Source organism: Falco rusticolus, chromosome 5 (assembly GCF_015220075.1).
Source record: "Falco rusticolus isolate bFalRus1 chromosome 5, bFalRus1.pri, whole genome shotgun sequence".
Lineage (NCBI taxonomy): Eukaryota > Metazoa > Chordata > Aves > Falconiformes > Falconidae > Falco > Falco rusticolus.
In genome coordinates this window covers 35205896-35220310 of record NC_051191.1, presented here as the reverse complement: position 1 = coordinate 35220310, position 14415 = coordinate 35205896, and the positions used below count along the sequence as shown (strand labels likewise).

The following is a 14415-nucleotide window of genomic DNA, read 5'->3' as shown; positions in this document are numbered from 1 at the left end:
TTGTTGTTTAAAATACCTGTCAAGACTTGACTGACTTTCCAGACGAGTGGCACTTTTAGGGATTTACTTTGCAAGGTGCCAAATACATAATTTCAGAGTGTAACCTGCCACCCAGTACTTATCTTAAAGCTTTAACACAAATACTTGGCAAACTGCTATCTTGAGCTGTTCTACTATTTATGTTCCTAATCTAACAGTGTTTACTATAGCCTCTGGCACTCTTGACTGTGTAGGGCCTTTTTCATTACATTATGTTTTACTTCTTGTCTGAATCCCCATTTAATACGCTCGCTATCACAACCTGCCAGGGCTGTTCTCCGTCCGCCTTCCGACTGTGCTACTGCAGTTCCTGTGTCCATACCAAAACCTGTCAAGAAACTGCCATAGATTTAATTCCATCAAGTTTCTCACTTGTTATGGGTGATATAAATAGGATATTAAAGATTATGACTATTTAGATATGGCAGTGTAAACTGCTCCCCTCCTCCTCTCAGCAAGACCCATTGCTGTCCAGGTCAGGAGCATCCCTGCTTTCTAGGAGGAGCCTCCCCATCTGTAGGCATCTCTGCATACTTTGACTTCTTGAGCTGCTGCTGCTTTAATCTTTCCTGGGGATTGTCCTAACTGTGTGTTGGCTGTGGCTCTACTGTGAGCTTTTGGGTGTGAAAGCTGGCAGAGTGTTTTAAAGTGAAATAACCTTTCCAGCAGCTGGTTGACTTCTTTGGTGTCTACAGCTCATTGCTGCTAAGTTCCACACTTGCCATGATTTAGGTAGGATAGTTTTCTTCAAACAGTCTGCAGCTGCTTTCTGGGCATTAGATGCTACACAACCAAAAGAGGTGATTGCTGAGAGCCACGTACTTTTCAAAAAACAAAAGATGGAGCAAAGGAAGATTGAGAAAAAGGCAACGTGGAGCAGTTAAGGTGGCCTCTGGATCTCTGGTCAAATCTGGCAACAGAGAGCTCTTTGCTATCGCTTGCTTTCAAATGTAAAGCAGCTCTTAGTTGTCAGTTGAGTATAGGCTATAGGACGTTTACTAGTCTTTTCCCTGCAGGGTGAGTGGCTGTGCCATGCAGCCTGGATGCTATGAAATGTACGGAGAGTTTTCTGGGAGAGGACAACCGCAGAGAGCGCATCTGGGAACCAGTATTAAAACAGGACAGAGAACAGCGAGTGCTGTGACCCAAGTGCCATAAAGCAGGCTTTGGCTGGAGAAGCTGGGCAGAGTATCAAGCCTGGAGAACAAAGATACGGCGCAGTCATCTGTGCCCGTGCTGTGGAAGAGGTGCTGAAAATACTCTCCCCCATGACAGAAGGCAGGACGTGCAGGACATAGCATCCCAGCAGCAAGGGCCAGCGCGTGCTGAATGAGCACCTCAGAGCAGCCACTTCTTCACTGCTCTAACTCTACGCACCCTGTCAAGAAGACCACTGTGGGCAACGTGCCGTTCCTGGATTTTGCAGGGCATCCTTTTCCAAGCAGTTGCCCCGGAATGTGATCACACTTTTAGGGACATTTTCCTGTGGCCCTCAGCAGGTTTTTGTATCTGTTGGTACTTCTAAGCAGCTGTAGCACCTTCTAAAGGCATGGCTCCCTGCCCTGTCAAGGCACTGTAGGCTACAGGTGGGGGAAAACGTAAAAAATAATGAATTTACATCCATGGCAAAGACATGCCCTTTAGACAAACCTCTTCAGATATCCTGCTGATCAGAACTGCATAAATGCCTAGGTAAGAGTATATTAATAATATAGTTTAGGTGTTTCTTGATAATCCGTATGGAGAGAAATAACTTTGCAATATACCTTTATAGACACAGATATGTATATATTTTTTCTACTTGAATTATTTCTACTTTACGACATTAGACAACTCTTTCTTAGGGAACTTCTGCACTGTAGTTTAATCATTATTCCAGCTTATCAAAAAAAGTCACGATGACCTTTTGTTGCTGCATTTTGTACTTCTGTTGGCTAAATGAATGTCTGCTTGGAACACATTGTGATATCAGAGTATTTGGGAAAAAATAACCGTAGTTTGGTGGGATAATAAAGGGCTACATTTGCAATAAAATGAATGATCTTGATCCTTCTGGGAGTCAGCAACTCAGTGAAAGCTCTTAGGCAAAGGCAGTTCCCTCAGTAGGTCCAGGGTGGTGTTTTGAAAGCCGCTTAATGTCTTCAAAGTTATCCTGATGCCCTCCAATGTGAACATTAATGACTTCCCAGAAGCATTTGTGGCATCTGAGGAAAAGTTCAAGCGATAAAGGTGCTCAGCACAGACATTGTCTTGTTCTTGTCAAAGCAACACTGCCCTTACCAGAGGGCATGACATCTGTTCTGCTGCACGTCAGGTGGCGCGTGTAGGCTCCTTGAGAAATGCCTCTGCTTTCTGAAAGTTCACAAATAACCACACTGACTACTCACCATTCTCACTTCCAGCACCCAGCTCCTGCAGCTTGGTGGCTGGGATGGCTGTGGGACAGAAAATGTCGTGGCTTGCTGAGAACTTGTGTGAAAGCTCTGAGTCCAGAAGAAAAGAGGAAGACTGCTCAGAGCTAGATAATTTTTAAAAAAATCACAATAAATGGAAATCAACATAAAAGCTGCATTTTTGAGATTTTATTGTTTTTTGAAACAAACTATTAGAATAGAGATGTGGGTGCCTTTTCAGATCCAAAGCTCTGCACACAGCTGTGAGAAGACACCAGGCTCAGCCTTTGCTGAGTTGTGTGTAGCCCTCACAATTTTGCACATTAAGTTTGAAAAAGCAAAACATATTTCAAAATCCAGGGGACTAATGAATAGAGGTCTAAATTCATTGATTTTAATGCTTTTGTGCCCCTCTTCAGTCAGCCTGACTTAGGAAGGGAAGAGACTTAACAAATTTAAAGAATTTCTTTATTATATGCTGATAACGATTTGCTTAAAGTCTGTGACAGGCATTTAGACCCCCTCTTCACTCACAGATGCTGTGTGTTTGGGTTTTGCTGCTGTTTTTTCTTGACCAGAGCATTGTTGCTAGAGCAGATGATGACTGCTGCCTCCTCTGTGTTCTTGACATTCCCTCTTCACTACGCACGGTCACACATCTGCTTTGTTTTGGGGGGTTTACTTAGTTTCAGTTCACATTCACGTGGTGAGCAGTTTATATTTAATAAGTGGTGTTTTGCAGGGGAAAAATTGTCATTGCCCTTTCCCCAGTGTCCTAGCATAGTCTTTTGAACAAAAACGGCTGATTATTCAAATTTCTCTCTCATGTATGCTAGGCTGCAGTATGTAATTGCTCACCACACCTTCTCGTGGAGAGGAAAGATTCAAAAAGTCACATAAATAAATTGCAGACTCCGTGCTGCCTCCCAGGCAGCTAATGGGTTTGGGGTTGCTCTCTGTTAGATCGGAGTCTCTTTTTGACACCATTATTTTTCTTCCAGCTTGATTTGAACCTGAATGCCAGGCAGGGGTGGGAACTGCTAACCTCAGAAAACTTGCAGGAAAATAAATCCAAGCAAGCACTTCCAAATGTCTTGCTGAAATGTGCACAAACCCACTGGCTCTTTATTACTGTATGTAAAAGTATGTCTTTACTTTTAAGACCCATTTTTGGGGGTGGCAGTCACATTTACGTTTAGACCGGAGTTCTCCCATAAGTAGGGAATTAAACTCCAGTTGTAAGGAGATGACTTATCACAACCCTGTCAAATGTCTGTCTGCTCAGCCCTGCTGAAGTGTTTCCCTGTAAAAGGGAAATGGTTGTATTTTATGTCCTCTTTCTCAGTGTGGGGCACTTCTGGGCCACCTGTCACTAAAGTGAGCTTGAAAAGCAGCTCACTCAGAGGGAACCAGGCCAGTCCTGGGGCCATCACCTCTTCCCCACGCTAATGGGAGCCAAGCTTACCCCATGGGAGGCTACATCTCGAATACTGGGTTCAGGTTTGGGCCCCTCACCACAGAACAGACACCGAGGTGCTGGAGCGTGTCCAGAGACGGGCAACGAGGCTGGTGAGGGGTCTGGAGCACAAGTCTGATGAGGAGTAGCTGAGGGAATGGGGTGGTTCAGCCTGGAGAAAAGATGGCTCAGGGGAGACCTTATCGCTCTCCCTGACAGGAGGCTGTAGCCAGGTGGGGGTCGGTCCCTTCTCCCAAGTAACAAGCGACGGGACAAGAGGAAATGGCCTCAAGATGCACCAGGGGAGGTTTAGATTGGGTATTAGGGAACATTTCTTCACCAAAAGGGCTGTCAGGCATTGGCACAGGCTGCCCAGGGACATGGTGGAGTCACCATCCCTGGAGGTGTTTATAAGACATGTAGATGTGGCACTTAGGGACGTGGTTTAGTGGTGGATATGGCAGCACTACGTTAACGGTTGGACCTGATGATCTTAAAGGTCTTTTCCAACCTAAACGATTCTGCGATTCTATGATTCTATGTATTATATTTATGTAAAAGCCATCAAGAACTGTTAGTAAAATGTCTATTTCATCTAGACTGTGCCCTAGTTATCTGTGCCTTAGTAGCTCCACTGGACACCACTGTTTGCACAATCCAGCGGTTACTCTGAGAGCAAATTAACTGGTTTTCTGCCAAAGCACTGACCTCCTGTGATTGATTGACCTGGCAAACAGCCCTCTGCTGACAACAGGGTATAAAAAAGGGACTTTTGAGTAAATGAGTGCTGTTAGACTCTGAACTGTTTGGAGCCATGAGGGTGATACTGTTGGCTGTGGTTTACATCCCATTCACCGTGGCTGTGGAACGGTAAGAAACCACATCTAGCATCTCTGGCACGTGTCTCTGGCTTTCTGGGGTGACCCATGCTGGTTGCTACTCAGGGTCTCAAAAAAGAAACATTTTTTTTTTTAAAGAGTATTTGAGAGCTCTAGAAAGGACAACCAGTTAATTTTTGTGTGTTTATTTTACTTGCATAGAGTCCCCCTTGTTCATTTCAAATCTATCAAGAAACAGCTGAAGGAAAAGGGAGAATTAGAGGAATTTTGGAAGAATCACCACCCCAGCATTTTCGCCCAGAGATACCTGCATTGCTTCCCTGCAGATATTGCGTTATCGGTAGGAACGGCTTCAGAACGGCTGTATGATTACATGAATGTAAGTACAGTTTTGTAATGCAATCATAAGGACTCACTGTTCTCTTGAAGGCAGACTTTTTTCCCCAGCACATTTCAAATCTAGTCTCTCCATGAATTTATAGAGCTCGAGATGGGTCATTGCTCTATGCTATAAATGTTAGATCATAAAAAACTAGTTTACCAGTCTGCAAAATAAAGCATGTATAGATCTAAGTTAGCATGAGACCTGGGTAGGAAACTGATGTCGTCTAGCATTGGTAGTCCTGTGACAAATTTGATTTTTGCATAGATCTGTATTGGACTTGCTGGGTCTCCAAACCAATGTGGAAGGTTCGCTGTATCAATCTTGGTTCAGGAATGGGTTTTTAGTAGCAGAACCTGATTACTTCATTTAGCTGTATTCTATTTGTCAGAAATTTGGATGTTTGCATGTTATAAAAAATACCCCAAATCTCATTTATTTGATCACAAATCAGTCATAAATCAGTGATAACAAAGACCCAAGTGGAGTTTTTATTTTTCTGCTTTTATCTCCTGAGCTTAATGTGTACTGAACATTGGAGACTGACCTGGGTCTCGCACTAACCTGGCTGAGTTTACCATTTAAACTGAAAAAGGAAAAAAAGCGTTTCCTTGGATCTCAGACAGGCAGGTCAGAAGGTCAACCATTTTGTAAACTGTCTTTCCAGGTTTTAGAATTTTGTTCATTTGGATGGTCTTTGTTTTCTGTTTTATTTGGTTCTTCTGTTATGCTTATCTAAAGGAAAGCTAGGTTGCAGAAATGTTGTGGAGGCTGCATCTGACCAGGGGAGGGAATGGAAGGGAAGGCCAAATAAATTCAGCAAGAACTTCCTGACACTTGAGTGCCATAAAAATATATGTCAAGATGAGCTAGACGTGTGTAAAATAGCAAGGGAGACTGAAATATTTCAGCCTGCTTTAAATCTTATCAAAGAGGCGTACCTCTTCAAACGACAAAACAGGACCCAGCTCCCCAGCACACCCAGCTAGCACCAGGAGTGGTTTTTGGAGGTTTCAGGGAGAGCAGTGTGTTTGTGACTTTTCTGTTTGTTTGGGGTTTTTCTGATGAACATGTCTTAGAGCTGCTTCACTTTACAGATTAACTGATAAAGGTGTCTTTAATACAGGAAGGAATAAAATCCTGCTGTATAGCTGGATATTCTCTTGAATGGCACCCTTGCTTGCCTTTTCATGATTATCTCGCTCAGGCTGTAAACTCTGGGGTCAGAAACTATATTCAGTGTATTAATTAACAAGTATGCACTTGAAGATACATATTCAAATATTTGTATTGCTACAAAAGGCTTGGCACTTACAAAAGGCTATTGCTTTTCTATCTGTGTGTGAATTCCAGAAATGCCTCTTCCTAAAAATAGGTCTCTTAATGCTGAAGTGCTCTTCCAGGGCACTTCATAGGGGATGTGGATAAGCTCTTCACTCCAGCATTCACGTGTTCACAGATTATCTCTAGCCTCAATTGGTATCCAGGGATGGTCAGCAGTTTCTTTATCCACTGGATGAACTTTGTTCCATACATCAGAAACAGTCTGTGCAACAGAATTAATTTTTTGACCTGCTAATAGCTGCTGATTACAAAGGAAAAAGCCCAGCCACATGTGACAGCATTTGTGCCACTGGTTGGAGCCCTCTGACACCAGTGGATGCGGGTCGTGCTGGTTTTGCTTCACTGATTTCTTACTGACATCAGTAAGGAGCTGACTGAAAGCCTGTGTGGTTGTGTGAGAGCTTTGTGTTGGGGCTGACCTTGCCACCACTCAGGTCGGGCTTATTGGCTTCATGGGGAACCCAACTGAATGTTGGCTCAAAAGGCTTTAAAAACGCCGCCCCGTTATTGCATGCAGCTGGAGTGAAATCTGCGCACAGCCACTCGTGGAGCCAGACGCACTTCCCTGCAGTGTGCTTTTGCAATTAAATGAAATCGCACCAAACTCCCTGAGGAGCATTGCGTGATGCTCCCAAGTCTGCCTTTTCCTCAGGAATATCTCACCGGGAGGCAGCCTGCTGCTGACCGTGTTGTTCCTCCCCCAGGCACAGTACTACGGAGTTGTGAGTGTCGGCACACCACCGCAGAGGTTCACCGTCGTGTTTGACACCGGCTCCTCCAATTTTTGGGTCCCTTCTGCTTATTGCATCAGTGACGCATGCAGTAAGAAACATTACCCTCCCTTATGCTCCTTGTGGCTTGGGTACCTTGGCCACTTCTCCTTCCCCAAGGAGCTCTGGAATCCCTGCAGCAGGGATTTTGGAGGAGAGGACTTGGAGCACCCCCAAGGGCCACTCTCCCCTCCCTGGCTTGCTCCTCCACCTCTGCCCCTCTGTGCCACCCTGCAGCCGGGGCAGGCGCCTGCTGCTGCTGCCAAGCGTCCCTCCACACCACGAGGTGCCTGGTGTAAAAGGCATGAAAATAAACCCGTTATCTGCTGCTACCAATAGCAGTGGAAATGCCCTTTTTTTTAATATTATGTCTTTAAAACCCAAAAACTAGAGTGCCTGCAGGGGAAGAGGGATTTCCATCGACCCTTCCTTGTAGGACAAGCAAAAAATCTGTCTCTCCTACATCTCATCTGGTTCTGCATCGGGGAGTGGGTGCATTTCTGGGGCCTCCCCTCAGTGCACGGATGTTATTTTTTGTGTAGGGGTGCACCAGAGATTTAAGTCCTTTCTGTCAGATTCGTATGAGCATGGAGGGGAAGCCTTCTCCTTGCAATACGGCACGGGACAGCTTCTGGGCGTTGCTGGCAAAGACACACTGCAGGTGAGCATCCACCTTAAACAGGTGTCAGCCTCCGGGTCAGCTGTTTTCAGGGCACTTCAGACACTGGCCTTGTCCTGGAAATCCTTGCCTTGTTTAGACAAGGGCAGGGTGAGGTCCCACCAAGCCGGGTGCTGAGAGATGCGGGTGCTGCTCCAGCTTTGGGCTACCGAGACAAATCCCTAAGATTTTCTTTTTTCATTTCTGCTTGTCTCCTTGGGGCCTGTCTTGGGTTTATGAACAAGCAGCCACAGAATTAAGGTATTAAAAGGAATTGGTGCAGCCTACCTGCCAAATGGGCACCTGCTACATGGATGCAAGTCATGCAAGGATACCCAGGCTTTATAAACTGGTTGAATCCATTGATATGGCTCTGGAATACAGCTGATTTCTTGTAATTGGTGGTGTCTTTGCTTTCAAATGGTTGTGGATTTTTTTTTGGTACCAAACAGATAAGTAACATCTCCATCAAGGGACAGGACTTCGGCGAGTCGGTGTATGAGCCAGGAACAACCTTTGCCCTTGCCCAATTTGATGGAGTACTGGGCTTGGGCTACCCCTCCTTAGCAGTGGGCAATGCTCTGCCCGTGTTTGACAGCATCATGAACCAGCAGCTGGTAGAAGAGCCGGTCTTCTCTTTCTATCTGAAAAGGTTAGTCTTTAAAATGACACTGCCAAAACAACCATACATCTGTATAAATCTTAATCTCTAGAAAGTAATTTCCCCCATTTCTTGTTTTTTGGTGTTGTTTTTTTTTCTCTCAATTTGACACTGAAAAATATCGAGTGAAAAGGAAAAATGTTATGGAGAGAACCATGAATTTTTGAACAGGGAGTTATTCTTGTTGGAGCAAGTCATAAACAAAGGAAAGGCTCCCAGCCCAGACTTACCATGTCTGTGTTGCTAGAGTTTTCCTTCTGACCTGTGGAAATGATCAGAAATGCCATGCTACGCCCAAGTAGCCACATTTCAGAAAAGAAATGTTTTTCCCTAATCTGGACCTGTTTATCCAGTGTTTATTCTGAGGTGAGAGTAACTACTGGCTCAACCTGCCCCTGATGCATTCCTTAGCCCTTGGCAGCCTACAGTAAGTCTTCTCAAAGGTTATTTGGAGGCTCTGAGTTGGGACATATGCAGTTATAATTTAGAAATAACCCTTTTCAGCCATCTATATCTGAATTTAGAAAGGGCTGTGGTTTGTCTTTTGCTTTTAAAGTGTAATCTTATCAATGCATGCTGGCACACTCCCATGTCTGTGTTAACCTGTCTTCGCTTTCAGAGGAGATGACACCGAGAACGGTGGTGAGTTGATTCTAGGGGGGATAGACCATTCTCTCTACAAAGGTTCAATCCACTGGGTCCCAGTCACTGAGAAAAGCTACTGGCAAATACACCTGAACAAGTACGTATGCGTGCATGTATGTATCTATGTATGTATGTATGAAACACTTGGTGGGTTTCGTCTCCTCAGGTAAAACCCACAGAGGCAGAAGCACCTAGAGATACAGATGCAGGAGGACTCAGCTGCAGTGTTTTACCCTTGTGTGTCTCAAAGAGGGGGTTCACCAGGATGAGGCCAGGGTTTATTAGCTCTCCAGATCAGCTGTGGCACGAGTAGCTGGTTTCTGGGAGAGCACGTTAATACGTTTTAATATGATACACCAGTGGTCAAGCTGACTCTTGGTTGACTATTCAGCTAAGAGATGAAGGCACCCAGGAACTGAATCCAACTCTGGGTCCTACTCTCACCTTTCCTGTTAACCTTAGTCAACGTAGTCAGTGTCCCTTTGTTGCTCCTCCAGCAGGCTGTGTGAATTGACGAGGACACATACCTGGGGGTGAGGGCAAATTCATCAGCAGGCAGGAACAATCAGGGCTGTAGGAGCTCTAAGAGAGAAAAGCGGGTCCACAGACAAGACGCCTTCCCATGCAGTTCCCTTTTATTACCTTCTTTTCTTCACAGACATTCTTGTCTTTTAAGACTGGCAAAGCTTGGCAGCTAGTTTTAACGTCAGTCCATACTCTGTTATTTTAGCTAGCAATAATATGCTGCTTCACTCACAGTGTATGTCATTTGCTTAAAGATGCTTTGTTTTAACACTTGCAGTATAAAGATCCAGGGCCGGGTGGCGTTTTGCTCCCACGGCTGTGAAGCCATCGTTGACTCAGGCACTTCTCTTATCACTGGCCCCTCTTCACAAATCAGGCGATTACAGGAGTATATTGGGGCAAGTCCATCGCATACTGGAGAGGTAAAAACTATTCAGCCAGAATACAGCCAAAGGGGAAGAGAAACTGGTATTTGGTGCAAAGAGCTTGTAGGGTGGGATAATAACCAAAATAATTGCTCAGAAACATTTCGGCTAAACCTTTGTTTCCAGGAGAGCATTGAACTGGGAGCCAAGCTAGTTTTAACCCATCTACTTTCCTGCCCCAGACCTCCTCCCAAATGTCCACTTTCACTCCCATACTTGTCCATACTGGTGTGTAAGGAAATAATGGGGGCATCTGTTTGAGGAATCGATCTCTAGTCTACATCAGAGATCATTTTCTTTTGGAAAATCAGAGGTTATTCAATGTCCCCAGATATAGCCATTAGCTCCCCTGAGCCAGGAGGGGTTCAATCCTGATGGCAAGTTCTGACATCGTCAAATGGAAAGGGAAAGGTACTTTAATTACAGCCCCCACCACGGCTCCTCTGACAGGACCTCTCACCGCCAGCGTGCGGCAGAGCAGATGGTGTCATGCCAGGGCTACTGGGAGGGATGCACAGTGACGTCCCTCACAATGCTGGCTCCTGGCAGATGAGCTGTAAGGTGTGGGACAGACCTCGCTGTCTCTTACTCTTCGTCCCAAACCTTATTGCTCTGTCTCCTCCCTGGTTTTCCTCTCTTCCCTGCTACTCTCTCTTGTATCCCTCTTGCTGATGCTCCCCACCACTTCTTCCTGCCCCTGCCCGCTCTCTGACCAGCACCTTCCACCTCCTCCAGCGGCCAAAATGGCTTTGATGTACCACTCCATGGCCTCTCTGGCTCCACGCCTGCAATCCCTGGCTCCCTGCACGTGTCTGGGGAGCTTGTGTGAACCGAAGTTGCTCGAGGTATGACAGGCTTTCCCACCACCTTGCCCACAGGCCAGGCTGGGATGTCTCTCTGCTGCCCTTTGCATCTCCCTGCTGGCAGTTTTCAGCTGGCATGACAGAAATCCCTGTAACGTCTAAAGTATTGAGATAACAAACCTGAGATGGCTAAACCCACTCGCCTCCAGGGAAAAAGCAGCTTATTTTTACCGTGCTTTATTGCTGGCCCTTGGCTGACTCCTACGGGTAATTACCACGTCGCCACAGCTCCAGTGCCCCTAGTAAAGCTGCCACATACGGCTTCTGTTAGCCTTGCAGTTGTCTTGATTGATCTGGACCCAAAACTGCACTTGGAAGAAAGTTAAGAGTGTTATGGTTGCCCAGTGCACTTGGCAAAGATCAGAGACAAAATTGGCCTCTGAATCTGCCTCCTTTTGTAAAAGGAGGAGCTGGAGTGGCATCTGTGTAACCCCTGAGACTTCTGATTCTTTCTCAATTAAACTTTAAATTTTGTTTTTATTCACATTTTCAGATACATGTCAAACAGTAAGCTTTGATACCAAGGTACATGCTAATGGATATAGATAAAATATGTATTTCCAATGTACTTCCATTAGTGTAATACGAACAAGGAACAGGTCATTGCAGTATAAGTTAATATACTCTGGTGCTGATGTAAGAACCCTCAGCCAACATCTCAGATTCTGCAAAAAAGCATCCTGAAAATAACACTCTCTATGACTGTTTGTAGCAACCACAGACAGGCTGAGTATATTGGCTCAAATCTATCCCAGTATAAGTGGGTGCATCCCTCAGTGATTTTACCAGAACTTTTATCTCTTTCCAGCAAGGATTAAAATCATTCTGGCCATACTAGTTATGTAAATGAGTTATGTCCTTCTTCTCATATCCTACAAACCATTCTTCTGGCTTTTTTACCCTTGTCCTCTTTATCCCATGGCTTATTTTATTCTAATGGTATGACACCTGATAAAAATACACAAGATTTAGGGTTATATTTTCATAAAGCAGATTTTAAACCAAGGAAAAGTAGATTCTTCCTCCTAGGAAGCCTCTAAAACAATGGCTTTAAACACTACAGTTTACAGCTAAGATCCCTCCGGGGCTGGGAGCATTCTGCAGTGCCATTTAACATGCCAGTTGTCTCATGAAATAACTAGAAAGGGCAGGAAATTATCTTCTGTGTTACTGTAAGTGACTGTATTATTTATGGAAATTAATGACCATGGCAGAGTTTAGTCCTTCTTCTGCTTTTTAAATCCCACTCCAGGGTAGAGTATAAGTATAAAGTGCTGTATTGCTCACTGGCTTTTTTTCCCCCTAAAACGATGTTGTTTTGGGAGGGAGTGGGGTGAGCCGCAGCCATAGGGTGCTCCCTGCGTGGGCTGGGGCAGCTCCCTCCACCCAGCCAAAGCCAGAGCATCGGAGGACTTTTGCTCAACAGACATTGGTAATACGGGTTTGCTGGGGCTCACGTGCTCAGTTTTGCTTACGAATTGTACAGTGGGATGTGAGAGTCCCCCTTTACATTGTTCCTTTTCGGGCTCGCAAGGGTTTTAATCAGCCCTGGGTCCCTAGGGACTTTGGTGCAGTGGTTTGGGCTACTAAGCTGGTTTGACCCAGTGCAGGAGCTGGAAAGCCGGGCCATAAGTCAGCCTGATGCTGTTTCTCTGCAGTAAATTCACTATTAACTGCCCCCGAAGTCTTGAATTCAAAGGACAATACTTAAAAAAGGCAAATTGATCCCTTCTCAATCAGTGCATCGCATACAGTTTCTTGTAGACTGCAGAAGACTGTCAAGCTCGCCCCACATAAGCTTCACGATTGGACATCACGAGTACAAGCTGACAGCAGAGCAATACATCATAAAGGTATGTATCCGCAACCTCCCCGCTCCCTGTTCCCTGCTCCCTGAGCTGGGGCTGGAGCAGGCTGCCACAAGGACACGTGCTTTCCCTTCCAGGAGTCTATTGAAGACCAAACCTTCTGCATGAGTGGCTTTCAGTCTCTTGACATCACCACTCGCACTGGCCCACTCTGGATTTTAGGAGATGTCTTTATGTCTGCATTTTACTGCATTTTCGACCGTGGGAATGACAGAGTGGGATTTGCAAAAGCTGTTCATAGGAAGGATTACTACTGAGTCATAATAGCGTTTTCTCTGCCTTAACCTGAATGTTAATGTAATGATCTTCAACACATAAGTGAAGAAGAGCTTTAACTGAAACTCTAGACCTAAATGCAGTCGTGTTGCTCCCCTCCAGGTTTTAAGGGCTTTGGAGTGGTCCTTGTCCCAAGTTACATAGTTTGTGGTTCAATCTCTATATGTTTACAATTCAGAAACAGTTTTTCCTGAATAACTGATGGACACCACAGCTGCCAGGATGAAGTGAAAACAGCTCAGTACTCAGATTTGTGAAAGAGCAGGAGAGACTGCTGAACAGTGCCAGGCTGACAAGATAGCAGTTATGAGTTGGGGAAAGTAATCTGAGTCTAATCTGGTCTGGATATCCTTTTTTCTTCTTGTGTGCTAGTTTCTAGCTCATTTCCTACTGTTTCCCTTTTGCTCATTATTTTCCATGGTTGGGGTTTTGTCCAACTTTGTTTCCTTAGTGCCATGGAAATTCTCTTTATATTGGGTTGTTCCAATCAGTTTGTACAAAGAGAAATTTGACTGATGCCTGTGTGACCACTAATTTCCACTACTGTTCCTTGCACACCATTTTCTGCTGCTTACATCATATCTCAATCCTGCTTTTTCCCTTGGGTTCATTCTCTCTTGACACTTTTCTATTCCTCTTTTGGGTCTCAGTGTTTAACGTCTATGACTTAGGTCAGATGCTGCTTTACCTCAGCGGTGCGGGCAGCTGGAAGCAGCATCTACTTGCATTACAAAATATGAACTGCAGCCCTTGCAAAGGGAGATGTAAAGGGATACCGCAGCATTCCTCCACCTCAGATAAGTTATGGGACCAATGCACCAGCATTAGACATCTACTGCCCCCTGCTCAGCCGCTTCTTGTCAGCAGCAGCTGCAGCTTCAGTGCTGGCAGAGGAGTGAAACAGCCACAGGTAGCTGTGCTGATCTGGCTAAGGAAGATTCACCTAAATTATAACCACTGGCGTATTTGTTTGGATCGTTAAAGCTGATACTGTCCCCGTACACATAAATAAAACTTAACCAAGTAAAACCTGCTTTGGTCTTAGTGCTGTTTCAGTTTTGGTTTATGTTTTCTTACAGTGGTTCCAGTGCCAGAGAGGATGGGGAGGAGAGGATGCAACAGCAATTGAAAATCCGGGCTGCTCTGGGAGGAGAGAGATGGGATGTGTTGGGATGCTGGGGCTGCTTGTGTCTTCCTAAAGCCAAAAAGTGTCTTCAGCCAGGCACCTCCCAGGCAGGACAGGGCTGTGGGGAGCTGGAGACCAATATCTC

General features: G+C 45.2%; 1 protein-coding gene across 1 annotated transcript; it reads left to right on the top strand.

The window, feature by feature from the left end:
• Positions 1 to 4680: 4680 nt before the first annotated feature.
• LOC119149220 (cathepsin E-like) lies at positions 4681 to 14178 on the top strand. The gene is made up of 9 exons (XM_037390255.1): positions 4681 to 4758; positions 4929 to 5106; positions 7158 to 7275; positions 7766 to 7884; positions 8334 to 8533; positions 9162 to 9284; positions 9990 to 10134; positions 12755 to 12853; positions 12946 to 14178. The coding sequence occupies exons 1-9, from the start codon at positions 4703 to 4705 to the stop codon at positions 13123 to 13125; spliced, it is 1218 nt and encodes a 405-aa protein (XP_037246152.1). The 5' UTR covers positions 4681 to 4702; the 3' UTR covers positions 13126 to 14178.
• Positions 14179 to 14415: the final 237 nt, after the last annotated feature.